The sequence below is a fragment of the Gymnoscopelus braueri genome (genome assembly GCF_963280865.1).
Source record: "Gymnoscopelus braueri genome assembly, chromosome: 2".
In the NCBI taxonomy this organism is placed as follows: Eukaryota; Metazoa; Chordata; class Actinopteri; order Myctophiformes; family Myctophidae; genus Gymnoscopelus; species Gymnoscopelus braueri.
The window spans coordinates 25,599,944-25,615,370 of NC_137604.1; the positions used below are offsets into that span (position 1 = coordinate 25,599,944).

The window sequence follows — 15,427 nt, forward strand, 5'->3', positions numbered from 1 at the left end:
TTTGGAATCTTCAGAGCATAGGGAATCCAAAAATCTATGTTGCCATTTGCACAGACACCTGCAAAGCCGCCATTCCGGACGTTCAAAATGGCCGACATAAAATACATAATTTGTGCTATCTTGGCTTCTACACAACCTAGAAACTTAATTAAACATGCTAATCCTATGTTTTCTGTGTCAAGGAATCAAATGAATACCAAATAAATTGTGCTCAAGATCTTACAGTGGCGCCCCCATTTGGTGGCCTGGGAAATAATGATAATAATATGCTCCTAGTATCTGATATATCATACTATTCATTTAAATAATAATGCATATATTCTTCTTGGTAGTTAATGTGAAATATACATATTTTAAATATTATATATATATATATATATATATATATATATATATATATATATATATATATATATATATATATATATATATATATATATATATTAGGTTGTTCTGAACTTTCAGGTCATAACTCATGATGGATGAAAGTCATGACAAGAACCCAAGGGAGCCTGTTGACTGGAAACTACGCATCATCTGTCAGAAGTCTGACAGTAGCAAAGGGGAATACGTTCTGAATCCCAAGACCGAATCTTACCAGAAAGTACTTGATGTGGTGACTGAACGAGCCAGACTACATGATGGACAATTAGTTTCAATTCAAATGCGTCTCCAAGGATGTACCAAAGAAATGCTGCTTGAGAAGAAAACAACATGGCATCGAAGCTGCTATTCTTCTGCCACACACCCGACAAAGTTGCAGCGAGCCAGAGACCGCTTCAAGCATTCAATGTCCTCAGGACAGTTTGCCATTAAGAAACCTGGCTATAGAAGATCAAGCACAGAAATGGAAGCTGATACACCAGGAACATCAATGCCATTCACAAGATCTGCGACAAACCCTTTGTCAAAAGACCAGTGCTTCTTCTGTCAATCATGGTCAATCAATGGTCAAGCTCTCTTCACAGTTCGGACCGAGAACTCTGGGATGGCAGTCAGGCAAGCAGTAGACATTTCCCAAGATCCAGTGTTGATGACGAGATTAAGCACGGCAATATCACCAAGTGATGCCCATGCAATAGATGTTATGTATCACAAGCAGTGCTGGACAAAACATGTGTCATCAGGGATCATACCAGTGACAAAGCCAAATCCACAACAGCAGACCTACCCATGCAGGTGTCATGCTTGATCGAGTTGATCAATCTCATTGACATACAAACTCAAAACAAAGCATATCTACCCATGAGTGATGTGGAGAGAACACACATCTCCATGCTTGGGGGTAGCGAGGCGGCACAGAAGCACACACCAACGCTCACAAGACAATGGCTGAAGAGTAATATTATTCAAGAGTTACCAAGTGTGAAGTCCGTGAGGCAGAAAGACAGAACAAAACCGAATTGCCCTGAAGCCTGTGAAGAACATATGGTCCACATGTCTATGCTACAAGACCATGCAAGTGAATTGGACAGCATGAAGATGTTATTCAAGACAGCTAAGCTAATACGCACACAAAAGGAAACAGTCAGACATGGTTAACGTACTGAGCACGGCAGAAGATGTTCCACCAGAGTTGTACAGTCTTATACGTTGGATTTTGGTAGGACCCGAAGAGGAGTTGCAAACAGAGATGAGGTCCAGGACAATGGATCAATCTGCACTCACCTTAAACCAGAACATCATGTATGCTTTCAAAACCAAAAGGCAGATGCAAGTGCAACACCAACCCATGCAGGTGACAAGACACATTCCGGATACAACATGCCCGAGAAAATCCACAGGTTCTGGATTTGGCACTTACCATTCATCACGACACCAGGAACAAGAAACTTATAGACCTCCTCCATTCACATAACTATTGTGTACCATACGGTAGGTCACTGCTTTTGGAAACAGCTATAGCTAATGCTGCTGTGGAAAACACAAGACAGTTTGATGGCCTGTACGTCCCTCCCTTCCTCAAAAAAGGAACCTTTGTGTTCTTTGCTGTTGACAATACTGACTTTGTCGAGGACACAGCTGATGGGAAAGGAACCACACATGGGACAATCACAGCAGTGTATCAGAAGGCCAATGCTCCAGGGGAAGTCATCGCACCCAGTCTGGAACTTAAAGAGGCAAATAATCTATCAGTTGCCCCATATCATGTACCAATCAAGCCATGTAGCAAACCAAAACCGGGATTGGTCAAGAGAGCACAACAATTTGAGGTCAACACCACAGGGGTTGCTGAGTCTTATCAGCTAACCACCCTTGGCTGGATCATAGCGTCTGCCCTGTCAAATGAAAAACATGGAGAACAGAGCAAAATTCCTGGTTGGGCTGGATTCAAATCACTTGTATCATCTAGCCAATCCTTGACCCAAGTTGGTGCACTACCGCTGTTGCCAGAAGTTGCACATCAGTGGTCTACAATGCTGACGATGATTTTGCAAGCATCCCAGTTGAGGAGTTTGGTCGTTGGTGAAGAACACCCAACAGTGAAAACCTTCGACATGGCCTTATACGAGAAGCAGCAAGTTGCCTCCTACAGTTGGTGCCCTTGAGGAGCACATTGAACGTGTCCGTGTTCAAAGTAGGGTGTGGTGGCAAGCCACTGTGATGTGGCAGCGACCTTTCGACCCACTCAAACATGGCTATTATCAAAATAGCCATGGTGACATACTACCTACCACCACAAAGGTTCCACCTGCACCACAGGCCATTGTAGAGTTGGTCAGATGTCAGTGCAAAACCCACTGCACATCCCAGAAATGTTCATGCAGGAGACACTTGGCTTGCACAGAACTTTGTTTGTGTGGAAGTGACTGCAAAAACGACACAGACTGTAATGCTGAAAATTACTCTCTGGACAGTGATGAAGAGCTGTGAAAGAATATTCCTGGATGATACAGATCTAGTACATGTATAGTTTCATCTGGTAACTCAATCTGATATACCCATAACTTCAGTTGAATGTATTGTATGTGATACAGTTACTGTATGTCACCAATATAAAGACTATGGTTTTCATTTAACTTTGTTTGTTGATTTTATTTAATCCTGAGAACAATGTTGATGTCTTTATTGGATTCATTGACCCAAAACACATAGGATTAGCATGTTTAATTAAGTTTCTAGGTTGTCTAGGAGCCAAGATAGCACAAATTGTGTATTTTATGTCGGCCATTTTGAATGTCCGGAATGGCGGCTTTGCAGGGGTCTGTGCAAATGGCAACATAGATTTTTGGATTCCCCATGCTCTGAAGATTCCAAAAATGTATAGTTTTCCAAATCTCCAAAAATTTTGAACGAAATAACATTTTTTAACATAGTGAACCTGACTAAAACGGTAAATCATTAGTGAAGAGATGGAGTATAACAAAGGTCCTAGGCAGCTACTTTGTGGTTCAGTGTTCCAGTTTGAATAGCTGCCATTAAAGAAGACTCTCTGTGGTCTCCCTGGGAGATAATGAATGAACCATGACAATGCATTGGAGGTGAAACCATAATACTGTAACTTATCTACAAGCCAGGTATGATCAATTACATTAAATACTGCACTGAAATCAAACATGACAGCGCCTACTAATTTCTTATTATCCAAGCAGTGCTTGTAGAATGGCCTTCCCTGTATGCATGCTGAAAGGTTGAGAGTAGATTGTTATTGGAAAAGTAGTCCATGACCTGTTTGAATACAAATTTCTATTACTTTGCTTAGCAATGGAAAAATACTGATAGGACGGCTGTTTGGACCATTAAATGTTTTATTTTTGTCTTTCGGAAGTGGAATGATTTTAGCTACAGAGCTACAGAGTTAACCACAAGTTTAAGTATTCTACTGTCTAAGTTGTCTATACCAGAGGAAGTGGAATCTGCTTGTGACATAATTAATTTCAGAACTGTTTCTCTGTCAATCTGATAAGAGACAGCTTTTGTCTTTCAAACCTAGTTTAGCATAGTTCTTCATTGTTAAATTCTGTAGTAGAAAATGCCCCCAAAACAGAATTATATAATGGTCTGCTTGACAGACAGACAGACAGACAGACAGACAGACAGACAGAACGCACACACACACACACACACACACACACACACACACACACACACACACACACACACACACACACACACACACACACACACACACACACACACACACACACACACACACACACACACACACACGCACGTGCATATTAATATCAACATAGGGACTTCAAAAGCAATACTTGAATTTTTTGGGGGAGGATTTTTAATGACATTTTTATCCTAACTCTGAGTCTTGGCCCTAATCCTAACCCCAAACCCAACCTGTAAATACTTACTCCTAACCCTGACCCCAACCTGAATCTTTTAGTAATTGTAACATCAGTTCTAAAATAAATTCTTACTTCTTTTCCCATAAGTCACATTTGTCTGCTTTAATATCCTTGTGGAAAGTAATACACAGTACACAGTACACACACATACATACATACACACACATACATACGCACACGCACACCCACACGCACTCAACACACATTCAAAACACCAATCTATAACAAATAACTCCCAAATGAAAAGAAAGCCTCAGCCGGGAAGACACTATTATCTCCTCCTGGCAAACCATGGGGCCTGAATACACACAGACACCAAATAAAAACTCATCTTAGATTTGTGAGAACCCATCTGCGATGCTTTCTCACACATCTAAAATGTCTCGCTGCCATTGGGGCTCATTACGAAGTGCTCTCTAATCAGGCCCAAACATCCTTATCTAAATAAAGCCATGCATGCAGGCGTGGTGAGAGACCGATCATCTGCAATGAGCTGCATAAACACACCACCGTTCAGGGCTATAAATAGACTCCCCGTCAAGTAGTATGCTTGACGGCCACATTATGGCTGATTTGCCGCGCGTCGGATATAGCCGATCTACAAGCTCACAGCGTCGACTCCCGACCCGTTGTGAGCTTGCAGATCAGCTTTCTTTCGGCGCACGAGCTGGTAGAAACCAGGCATCGCTGCGCTCTGAGCCAAATGAGCTAAATCAAGAGTCAGTCTGGTGATCTGGTCCCAGACCAGTGTTGGAAAAAGTACTCAAATTCTTTACTTAAGTAAAAGTACCAATACTGCAATATAAAAATACTCTGTTACAAGTAAAAGTCCAGAATAGAAAATTTACTTGAGTAAAAGTACAAAAGTATTGGCATCAAAATGTACTTAAAGTACCAAAAGTAAAAGTACTAAATATTTGAAAATAGCCGATCTACAAGCTCACAACGCGTCGCGATGCGACGCGTTGTGAGCTTGTAGATCTGCTATTTTCAAATAGCCTAGGTTTAAAATAGGTTTAAAGTGGTTAATGTATGTTTCATTATATCATAATTTATATCTGAAAAGTAACTAAAGTTTTCAAGTAAATGTAGTGGAGTAAAAGTACAATATTTGCCTCTGAGATGTAGTGGAGTAGAAGTAAAAGTATTGGAAATTGGAAATACTCAAGTAAAGTACAAATACCTCAAAATTGTACTTAAGTACAGTACTTAAGTAAATGTACTTAGTTACTTTCCACCACTGTCCCAGACTGCAGTGCAGTGAAGTGCAAGAAGGGTTACCGTGGCTGGCGTTGTGCCGCGGTCGCCTGCTGGCGTCCGCTGCTCGCCGGGCGATTTCACACAGAGAGAGGAGTCCTGGGTGATGGGAAAGAGATGTTTGGACATGGGGCAGGCACACATGCATGTGTGCCACTGCCTGCCTGCACATTTTGGTTGCAAGAACAATAAAGTGTCCCTAGAACCCCATTCAAGGACCCCTGGTGGTCCCCGGACAGCACTTTGAGAACCACTGCCTTATACCAGGGGGTTCCCAAACGTTTCCATGCCAAGAACCCCAAAATAGTCATAGCGTCTTCCAGATTGCGAAATGGCAAGCAAAAATACACTATCTACAAGCTCACAACGTGTCACAGCGAGACACGTTGTGAGCTTGTAGATCGGCTATTTCAACTATTTTCTTTGACGATATCTTTTTATAATTCTTTCTTTCTTCTTTGTTCTTATCCTTCTACTGTCCACCTGCCACACTTCCCCCCCCGGGGCCCTGATACCCAGAGACTTCTTTTGAAAACCACTGCCCCACACTGACAGCATACCTGTCTCCTGGATGTTGATAAGGCCCGCCCCGTAGGGGGCGCCCTCGGGCAGGCTGTGCGAGTGTCTGAAGCGCTGCAGGGGCGGTGCCGGGGGCAGGATGTGGCTCAGATGAAAGGCCTTCCTCAGCAGCCTCAGCCTCACTAAGGACTCCGTCCTCCTCAACACCTCCATGACCCGCTGCTCGCTACAGCCCTGCAGACTCACCCCGTCCACCTGGGGGACAGGGATGAAGGAGGGGGGGGGGGGGTTTTTGGCCGAACTTTACACTTGATTTTATTAGCTTAATAAACATTGTCATAAATACTATATTCTTCCAGTCGCTAGTTTAAAGTCTTCTTTCAATCACCATGTTATGTGTTTTGGTAAATTATGGTCCCATTTATTTTAAAATGAATGATAAAGTAGGGTATGTTTCTAGGGTTTCTACTGGTTCTACCGAGTGAAGACCCGCCCTCGCTGCGGTTTCAGCCAATTCAGCATTAATTTCCGTTTGCATTTCGGACCGGATATCAACCGGATATAGAAAGATGGCGGATTTGAAATCGCTGCAAAATAATCTTCGTTTACGGTCTGTAGAAACCAATGGCGTGACACTGTCCATATTTTGTTGACGGTCTATGGATGCAACGTGTTGTGAGTGTGTAGATCTGCTATTTTCGCAACAGTATGTGTTGTGTTTGTGCCACGAAGAACCCAAGGGACAAGTGGCTTTGTATAGCCTCAGAGCCACTGGCAGTAGATTGCTAAATAGCTTCTTCCCTCGGACAATCAGGCATACGGACGAACAGGCCAGGGAAAATAAAAATAAGCTGTTGAAATGTTAATTATTTTAACCTTGAATTCTTCTACCTTGAACGGTAGAGGGCTTAGAGAGACATGTAGAGGGAATGAGGGGTTGAGGAGACATGTTAGAGGAGGAGGAGGAGGAAGGGAGAGCTGAGGAGAAGGGAGGGAGGGATCAGTCGTAATGAAAGAAAATATTCTTTCAAAGAATAAAGAAGGAACTAAGCAGCTGAACAAGGAGACAGAAAGGAGGAGAAAGGTAATTCTCCTTCATCAGCTAAAAAAAATCTCTAATTGGTTTGGATGAAACTAGTGAAAGTTGCAAACCGTGCACATTTCTGGGATATTAAAATCGATTTAGCAGAGAGCGCATTTCAAAGCCAAGTCAACTAACCAGGTACTTTCCTCCAGAGAGGAGATAACGTTTTTGTTAGAACAGGGTTCGTCCCTTGTATGTTTGTTCTCTATATCTGTCCCCTCAAAAGTAGACGCCATACGTGCATGCCATCACAAAACAGAACCACCTACGGCCATAAACGAACGCAGCATGAACAATCTGCATGAGCAGGAAATGCCTGGCGAAGTGAAAGTCACAGTGAAAGTCATGAAGAGTGTGAAAGATGGATCGCAGTTGATAATCTCTGGATGTAATAACTGCTTGAATAATCGGTTGTGAACATTGTTCTTGTGAACTACTTTTGTACTTGGAAGTATCCTATATATTAAAATTGGTTTAAGGGAGGGCCTCTGACATCACTCTGACTCAGACATAACCATGAACAAACCCGATATTCCCATATATATATGATATGGAGATCCGGTTGTGCAGAGCCGCAGATCCGACCGGCGCTGATCAAACCAATCTGCACATATAAGGGCATGCAAATATTCAGGGCATGGGCATTATACTAATGACATCAAGAATGTATGTATGTATGTATGTATGTATGTATGTATGTATGTATGTATGTATGTATGTATGTATGTATGTATGTATGTATGTATGTATGTATGTATGTATGTATGTATGTATGTATGTATGTATGTATGTATGTATGTATGTATGTATGTATAATGATAATGATTTTATTTGTATAGCACTTTTCTAAACAATGTTCCAAAGTGCTTTACAGACATGTCAAAACAAGTAATAAAAACAACCAAGCAATAGTAACAACATGAAACAACAACAATATACAGCAATAGAAATTAAAAGTGACAGTTAAAAGCAAATAGATTTAAGAAAAACATTTAGCATACAAGTGTGTTTTCAGGAGAGATTTAAAAGAAAGCACCGATTGTGCCAGCCTCAGCTTCTCGGAGAGGGCGTTCCAGAGCCCAGGGGCCCGGATTGAAAAAGCCCGCTCACCCCGGGTAACAAGGTTTGCTGTAGGAGCGAACCAACAGAGCCTTGCCTGAGGATCTTAAGTTACGCTCCGGCTTGTAGGGCTCCAACATCTCACAAATATACTTGGGAGCCTGTCCATGCAGGGCTTTAAAAGTAATGAGTAAAATCTTAAAATCGCTTCTTGCGCTAACAGGTAGCCAATGAAGAGCCGCCAATATAGGGGTGATATGGTCACGCCTCCTAGTAATAGTTAAAAGCCTAGTGGCAGAGTTTTGAACTAATTGTAGACGGGATAAAACTTTTTTGCTCAGGCCGGAGTATAAGGAATTGCAGTAGTCTAATCTTGTAGGTGTGTATGTATGTATGTATGTATGTATGTATTAGGGGTGGGACGATATATCGATATATCGATATATCGCGATACTTTCTCCCGCGATAAATAATCGATATCCTCCCGAAAAATATCGATATTAAAAAAATAAAATAAAAAAAAAAACTTTTTTTTTTTTTTTTAAGTTTGTGATACGTTGTTTTTCCTACTCTGTATTTGTGTAATGATGATTTTGAACTGTTAGGTGCTATTTTATGTGTTTATGAATTGAATACAAGGACTATCGTGATATATCGTTGGTGAATTTTCATGCAATATATCGTGATATCGCAATATATCGATATTTTCAGATATCGTGATATATCGTTGGTGAAATTTCATGCAATATATCGTGATATCGCAATATATCGGCATTTTCAGATATCGTGATATATATTGTTATCGTGGGCCTAATATCGTGATACATATCGTATCGTGAGGTACCCATATCGTCCCACCCCTAGTATGTATGTATGTATGTATGTATGTATGTATGTATGTATGTATGTATGTATGTATGTATGTATGTATGTATGTATGTATGTATGTATGTATGTATGTATGTATGTATGTATGTACTGTATGTATGTGTGTGCGTGTGCGTGTGCGCGCGCGTACGCGTGCGCGTGTGTACTGTGCATTACTTTCCACAGGGATATTAAAGCAGACAAATGTGACTTATGGGGAAAGAAGTAAGAATTACTGTACATTTAGAACTGATGTTACAATTACTGAAAGATTCATGTTGGGGTCAGGGTTAGGATTAAGTATTTACGGGTATTTAAGTATTTATGTGTCTGGGGGCAAATCTCCCAAACCGATCAGTGAAATGTTTTCACCCATTTGAAAGGAGGAGACTAAATATGGAGTCAAATGTCATAAATGACTGACGTCACAGACTGACTGACCACATGAAGTCTGACATCCACATGGATATGGAAGCCTGTCATTATCGCGCTTCTTAAGTTGGAACTCACAGTCAGTATGATGTCTCCAATATGGATGTGTCCGTCCTGATCAACAGCACTGCCTTTCACGATGCTCTTCACCATCGCACCAGCACTATACTCTGAGGAAGAGAACATGCAGGTTGGTTGAGCTGGCATGAAACCAAATATAAACCAAAATAAACACAAAAGCACTATTGACCATTGGCTGACATGTAACTACCCCCGTCCCCCCATTTTAGACATTACTAGTCCATACCCGTGGGGGGATATGCGCAAATGATCTGGCAACCCGGGAGCCATTCATCCCATAGCTCGCGGGGCTATCCCACAGCTAACAGCAGCCGGTACCATGGCGACATTCTTTTACAGAAAAGCACTAATAAACAGCTGACAGTTGGGGAAATCGAAAAAAGGGCTCAGCTGTTCCGTGCACATGGTAATGGTCAATGGCTGTGTGCAAATTCAGATCAATTGCTCCAGGCACTGAGGAGAACCGGGCAGAAGAGATTTTGGCCTCACCACCGGGACAGAGGTTTCTGGAATTATAGGAGGATTACCTGAGTTCACATCCCCAATGTAGCTGCTGATGGTGAATCCAAGTCCCAGGGAGTTTTTAGTGAACTGCACACTGAACTCATAGTCATCGTCTGAGTCACTGGGCTGAAAAACAGCACAGAAGAAAGAATTCTACCTCATATGTAGAATAATGTACATACATTATTCTGCATTACACAGGTAATGTAACATAGAGATCAACATGCTATCAATCTGCTTAGATGCTGTTACAGTAGGGCTCTCTCTATCTCTCTCTCTCTCACACACACACGCGCACACACGCGCACACGCACACACACACACACACACACACACACACACACACACACACACACACACACACACACACAAAGAGCTCGAGTGTTGATTTGAGACCATGCACCTGGCTGTCCTTGCTGTCCTGGCTTAGAATGGATGAGGAAAGATGGCTGTCCTTCACAACATCCCTGGCAATAAGCAGTTGTACCTTGCTGCCAGCGTTTCGCAGAACCTGGGACAGGTATTCACGTGTGTAAAAAAAAATGAGTATGAATGGCATTGGAAATAGAACCCAATAGAGACAGCTGCCATGGAAACCCACAGAATATAGGATGATGTTGTTGCTGTCAGGCAGAAACCTTGTGTTTTTTTCATTAATTAATGCCATACTTCATCATACAAGAGTGTCGGACAAAAGTAGTGAAAACATCTCACAACGCATCGCGATGCAACGCGTTGTGAGGTTGTAGATCGGCTGTTTTCAGTATTTTAAAGCGTTTTTAAAATAATAATAAAAAAGGAAAGGTTTTGGATATACAAGGTTTCCACCCAACAGCAACGATATATACTACAATGACTAGGAATGCTGCCTACTCAGAACGACGCAGGACAGCCTATACTGTACCCTCCCCCACCATCTACAGTACCACTGTAAATGTTATTAAATGGATCCTCCTTACCTGGGCTGCCTGCTCGCTGTTCATGCCCCCGAGGTCAGTGTCTCCGATCTGCAGGATATGGTCTCCACTACGAAGACGCTTGTCCTGTGGTGCCATATTACCACAAAATGATGGGGTGAGTCACTTATCCATACAACGTAATCTAAATTATGCTCCTTCCATTTCAATGAGATAAATCAATAAATCAATCTAACTTTAAGATCACCTTCACTGTACATTTGTTACGATAATTCAATAACTTATTACAGTCTAAAGGCCCTCACACACGAGGGACTGACAAATAAACAATGTGAAAATGCAAAATACTCACTGACTACTTTTTCACATAAAACTATTCTTATAGTTGATGCCATGCAGAAGCTTAAAAGAAATCGACCTTGTTCCAATTACAAACGATGTGGCTTTGATACCAAGAAATGTTTGCATTCTGTGTGAACGTACTCATGACATAAACAACAGTTCAAATAAATATATTTTCGGGCAAATTAATCTAACACAATATATTTATTCATTCATTGACTTATTTATAATTGGTTGATTGGCAGGTGAACGTACCTGTCCAGCAACTCCTCCTGGAAGGATGGTCTTGACCAACATCCCTGTGCTCTTCCCTCCAATGATACCGAAACCAAGCCCCTCCCCTTCATTTATTAAGTCTATCATCTCTATATGCCGCCTCTGAGACGATAGAGGACAGAGATGGAGAGAGAGAGAGAGAGAGAGAGAGAGAGAGCGAGAGAGAGAGAGAGAGAGTGGTAAAAATTAAAGCCACAAATGATTAACTACTATATATAAACACATACAGACATAAATCCCACACTATCCTGTAAATCCCACATAATTCTATGATCAAAGACCTTACATGGAAGCTTACCTCGTGTGCAATAGCTGCAAGGTTTCTCCCCATAGACAGGGTTCGGGAGATTCGAGGTGGAGTGCAGTACTGATCGAAAACAACAAATTGATGTTACAGACCAAATCTAATCCTTACAGTAATGTTAAGTGTATCATCACAGATCATACGCTCCCAAGTTCAACCTAAAGATGGATTAGCATTTTGTTTTGTTCTGAAATGAATGCTGTTTTAAAGCTGCAATGTAGATTTATTTTAGTGATAATGATATTTCTGTATGGTAGAGTATATTAATACACTATATATAGTGGAGACACTTAAAAAAAATAAAAAATAAAATTGTCCAGCTTCAAATCAGAACCAATTCAGAAACCTTGCATGATCTATCTGCAGCCACGTTTCAAAGCTATCATTGAGATGATATTTGCATCTGAACAATGTGGAAACGTGCCATAAACATATGCACAACTACTGAAGCAGTGTGGCATTATTATACCGCCCCTCCTTGCCAAACAGGCAAACAGGTTTGGCTGTGAAGCGATCTTTTTATATGTTAATATGAAAAGAATACGGATGGAAATTAGCTTCTAGCTAAATCCGGCATGTAAATCCCAACTACACTGCTAGTGACTGTGGCCAAATGAGGGCAGAATGAGGGACAAATCTGTGTGTGACATTTTAAAGAGCTTCATCTGGAACTACCACATCTGCAGTGGTTGGAGGTGGTCTCGCTGCTCTTCCATTGAGAAATTAGACCCTGTGTTTGGCTAGGAACATTACTGGTTGACAAGTGGTATTTCCTGACACTCAGAGAACAATCTAGTGTACAATCTACACACCCAAGCGGGCGTAACATCTTACGTAGCTCTCTGGTAGAAAGTTTGTCTCCTGCCCAGGGGACCTGGGTTCGAATCCCAGGGAGGACATAAATCCTATGGATTGCAGCTTTAAAGTCTCATCTTCCATTTAACGTTGAACATCCTACAGCACATCCTTAGTTAATATCTTCAGGGCGATGAAGGTACTGTATAACTCTCAGACCCAGAAGATTCCGATATTTTTCTCAATTCTTCCCCCCGATGCATCTTGTCCTGTCCTAACTTTTCTGACTTGCACTGTGGTGAATGCCATCTGGGTACCTGAGACTCAACGTGAGCGCCATTGTCTGGGTAGAAGTCGGGGCAGGTCAGGTCCTGTGAGCTCACTGAGGAGATGCTGCCATTCTTGTGAATGTCCCTGGCGGCACTGGGCCTTCTGTTCTCCACGGCCGACATGCAGGAGTCACCGGGGGTTAAAGCCTCCAGGCCTTTCGTCATGCCCTGGCACGGGCCGCTATTCAAGGACATAGATTTGGCGATGCCCCTCCCCTGGGAATTTGGAAGAAGAGGTGAGAGGGAGAGGTGGTAAGGATAGTATTAAATGACTGTGTAAGGTGGAGGGGTAGGAGAGAGAGTCAGCGAGGATGTATAATGGTAGCCTGGCATTGGCCAGACTGATAACGTGGATTCACTCTCACGTTCCTCCCCGGTATCATTGGCTTTCCAAACGTTCCTCCCCGGTGTCTGGACTTCGGCCCATAGGGAGGGTATGAGAAATCATTTTCTGAAACTGCGTTTCAACTGCTGTCCGTACAACAGTGAAAAGCATCAAAATCATTTTCTGATTTCTCATACTCGCTCCCTATGGGCCGAAGTCCAGACTGATACCGGGGAGGAAGGTGAGAGTGAATCCACGGTATCAGTCTGGCCAATGCCAGGCTAGTAAAATGGAGAATATGAGAGACAGATTTTTGTGTATGTCAAAAAACAAACAGAGGACGGGAGAGGAGGGGATTGATCGATTGACATTGTCTGATATATTTATTGACAATATGCATATGCATAAACATGATATCTGTACATATCGTACAAAAGGACACAATAGATTTGCTTATTTCCACTGTGGTCCAACAAACTGAGGGACAGATGAGTTGTATCACATCATCAGATAGAGAAGACAACATTGGTTGTGGAAAGGAGAAACGGGAGTCAGAGAATTGGAGAAACGGAGGAGGTTAAGGAGAGACGTTGGCACTGGAAGGCATCGTGTGTATGCAGAGATGAAAACAACATTTCGAAGGGGAGAGAGGTGCAAAGTGGATGCGTTAGACGAGAACAGACAGATAAGTGTAGAACGAGGCAGGGGTGGCGAGCGATAGGGAATGCGGCACGCAAAGAAACAAAAAGGTGAGTATCTGAGATAAAGCCCTCTAGTCTATTCAATTGCACCGCATTGCTTCTGTTATATAAACACAAAGCCCGTCCTTGTCTTCTGTATACTGTATTATGCTTAAAAGGAATGATGAGGATCTTTTAGAAGCCTATCTCTATATGCATGCAACCCTTTTCAAGCCATACTTTCATTTAACATGATCCAGTGCCAAGTTTCCTGGCATGCAATGATTCAAGCTGCGGGGTCTAGTCCACGCAGTTAATGTGATAGTGGTAGTGTGTTAGAGTAGACAGTATATCTTAAGGTTAGCCTAACGCCGTGCTGTCATGTAAGTAAATTACATACAACAGCACATGCTAGCAGAAACAAACATCTGTCAGAGCTAGAGAGCCAAACCATGTCTGAGCGAAACAAAGCCGCACATTAAAGCCAACATAAATATGACCCAACAAGATGTCAGTCAGATGCAAATGCAAACAATCGCAAATAAACACACACAAACATAAACGCCAATCTGCATGAATATGATAGATTCTCTATTCCTTTAGATTTAAAGCTGCAATGCAGACATTATTCTAATGAATAGAATGTTATTTTGAGCAATCTATATGGTAATGTTAATACAATAACTAGCACATCTGCAGGGGTTGGGGGCGAGGTGTTCTCCCTACTCTTCCATTGAGAAATGTCGGCCCTGCTGTGCTGTCAGCTAGGACACCTAGTACTGGTTGACAAGTAGTACTGCATGAAGCTCATAAGCACAGCATATATGCTGGCCACAGGAATTCCCTCCTGAGAGCGGTAGAAGTTTGGTCTCACACACGTGACGTGAGACCCAGGTAACTGTCCCAGGCAGGTAGGACATAAACCATACGGATTGCAGCTTTAACCTAATATACTGCATTTCCATCTTCTTCTTTCCCTCTCTCACCCTTCCACTCTGTTCTTCTTCCAGAGTGTTAGTGGTAACCGTACAGTGTGTCCGCTGATTATTCATCTACTTTAGTTCGCGTCCTGCATTTAGTATTAGGAATCATATACCACCAACACCCTCAACCACATGCACACATACTATATATCAGTGGTTCTCAAACTTTTTCATGTCAAGGACCCCCTAATTGACACTTATTAGCCTGCGGACCCCCATTTGAAAAGATATGCCAGGGACCCCCATAAGAGAAGTTTTGTTAAGACTCTAGCAATGATTCTCAACCATTTTAATTTCAAGGACCCCCAATTTGACATGCATTAGGGCTACGGACCCCCCATTTAATGGCATTTCTATCTCTGGGACCCC

General features: G+C 42.1%; 1 protein-coding gene across 1 annotated transcript in view; it reads right to left on the reverse strand.

The window, feature by feature from the left end:
- Positions 1-15,427, reverse strand: part of LOC308094822 (multiple PDZ domain protein-like) — a gene marked incomplete at both ends in the record, with an annotated part of 63,169 nt that overhangs the window by 47,295 nt on the left and 447 nt on the right. Inside the window, 9 exons of the mRNA XM_080441649.1 lie at positions 5,586-5,660; positions 6,122-6,335; positions 9,601-9,692; positions 10,131-10,233; positions 10,511-10,618; positions 11,067-11,150; positions 11,622-11,744; positions 11,941-12,009; positions 13,059-13,286. Coding sequence (XP_080297775.1) covers positions 5,586-5,660; positions 6,122-6,335; positions 9,601-9,692; positions 10,131-10,233; positions 10,511-10,618; positions 11,067-11,150; positions 11,622-11,744; positions 11,941-12,009; positions 13,059-13,286 — 1,096 coding nt within the window. The remainder of the gene's footprint in view (positions 1-5,585; positions 5,661-6,121; positions 6,336-9,600; positions 9,693-10,130; positions 10,234-10,510; positions 10,619-11,066; positions 11,151-11,621; positions 11,745-11,940; positions 12,010-13,058; positions 13,287-15,427) is intronic.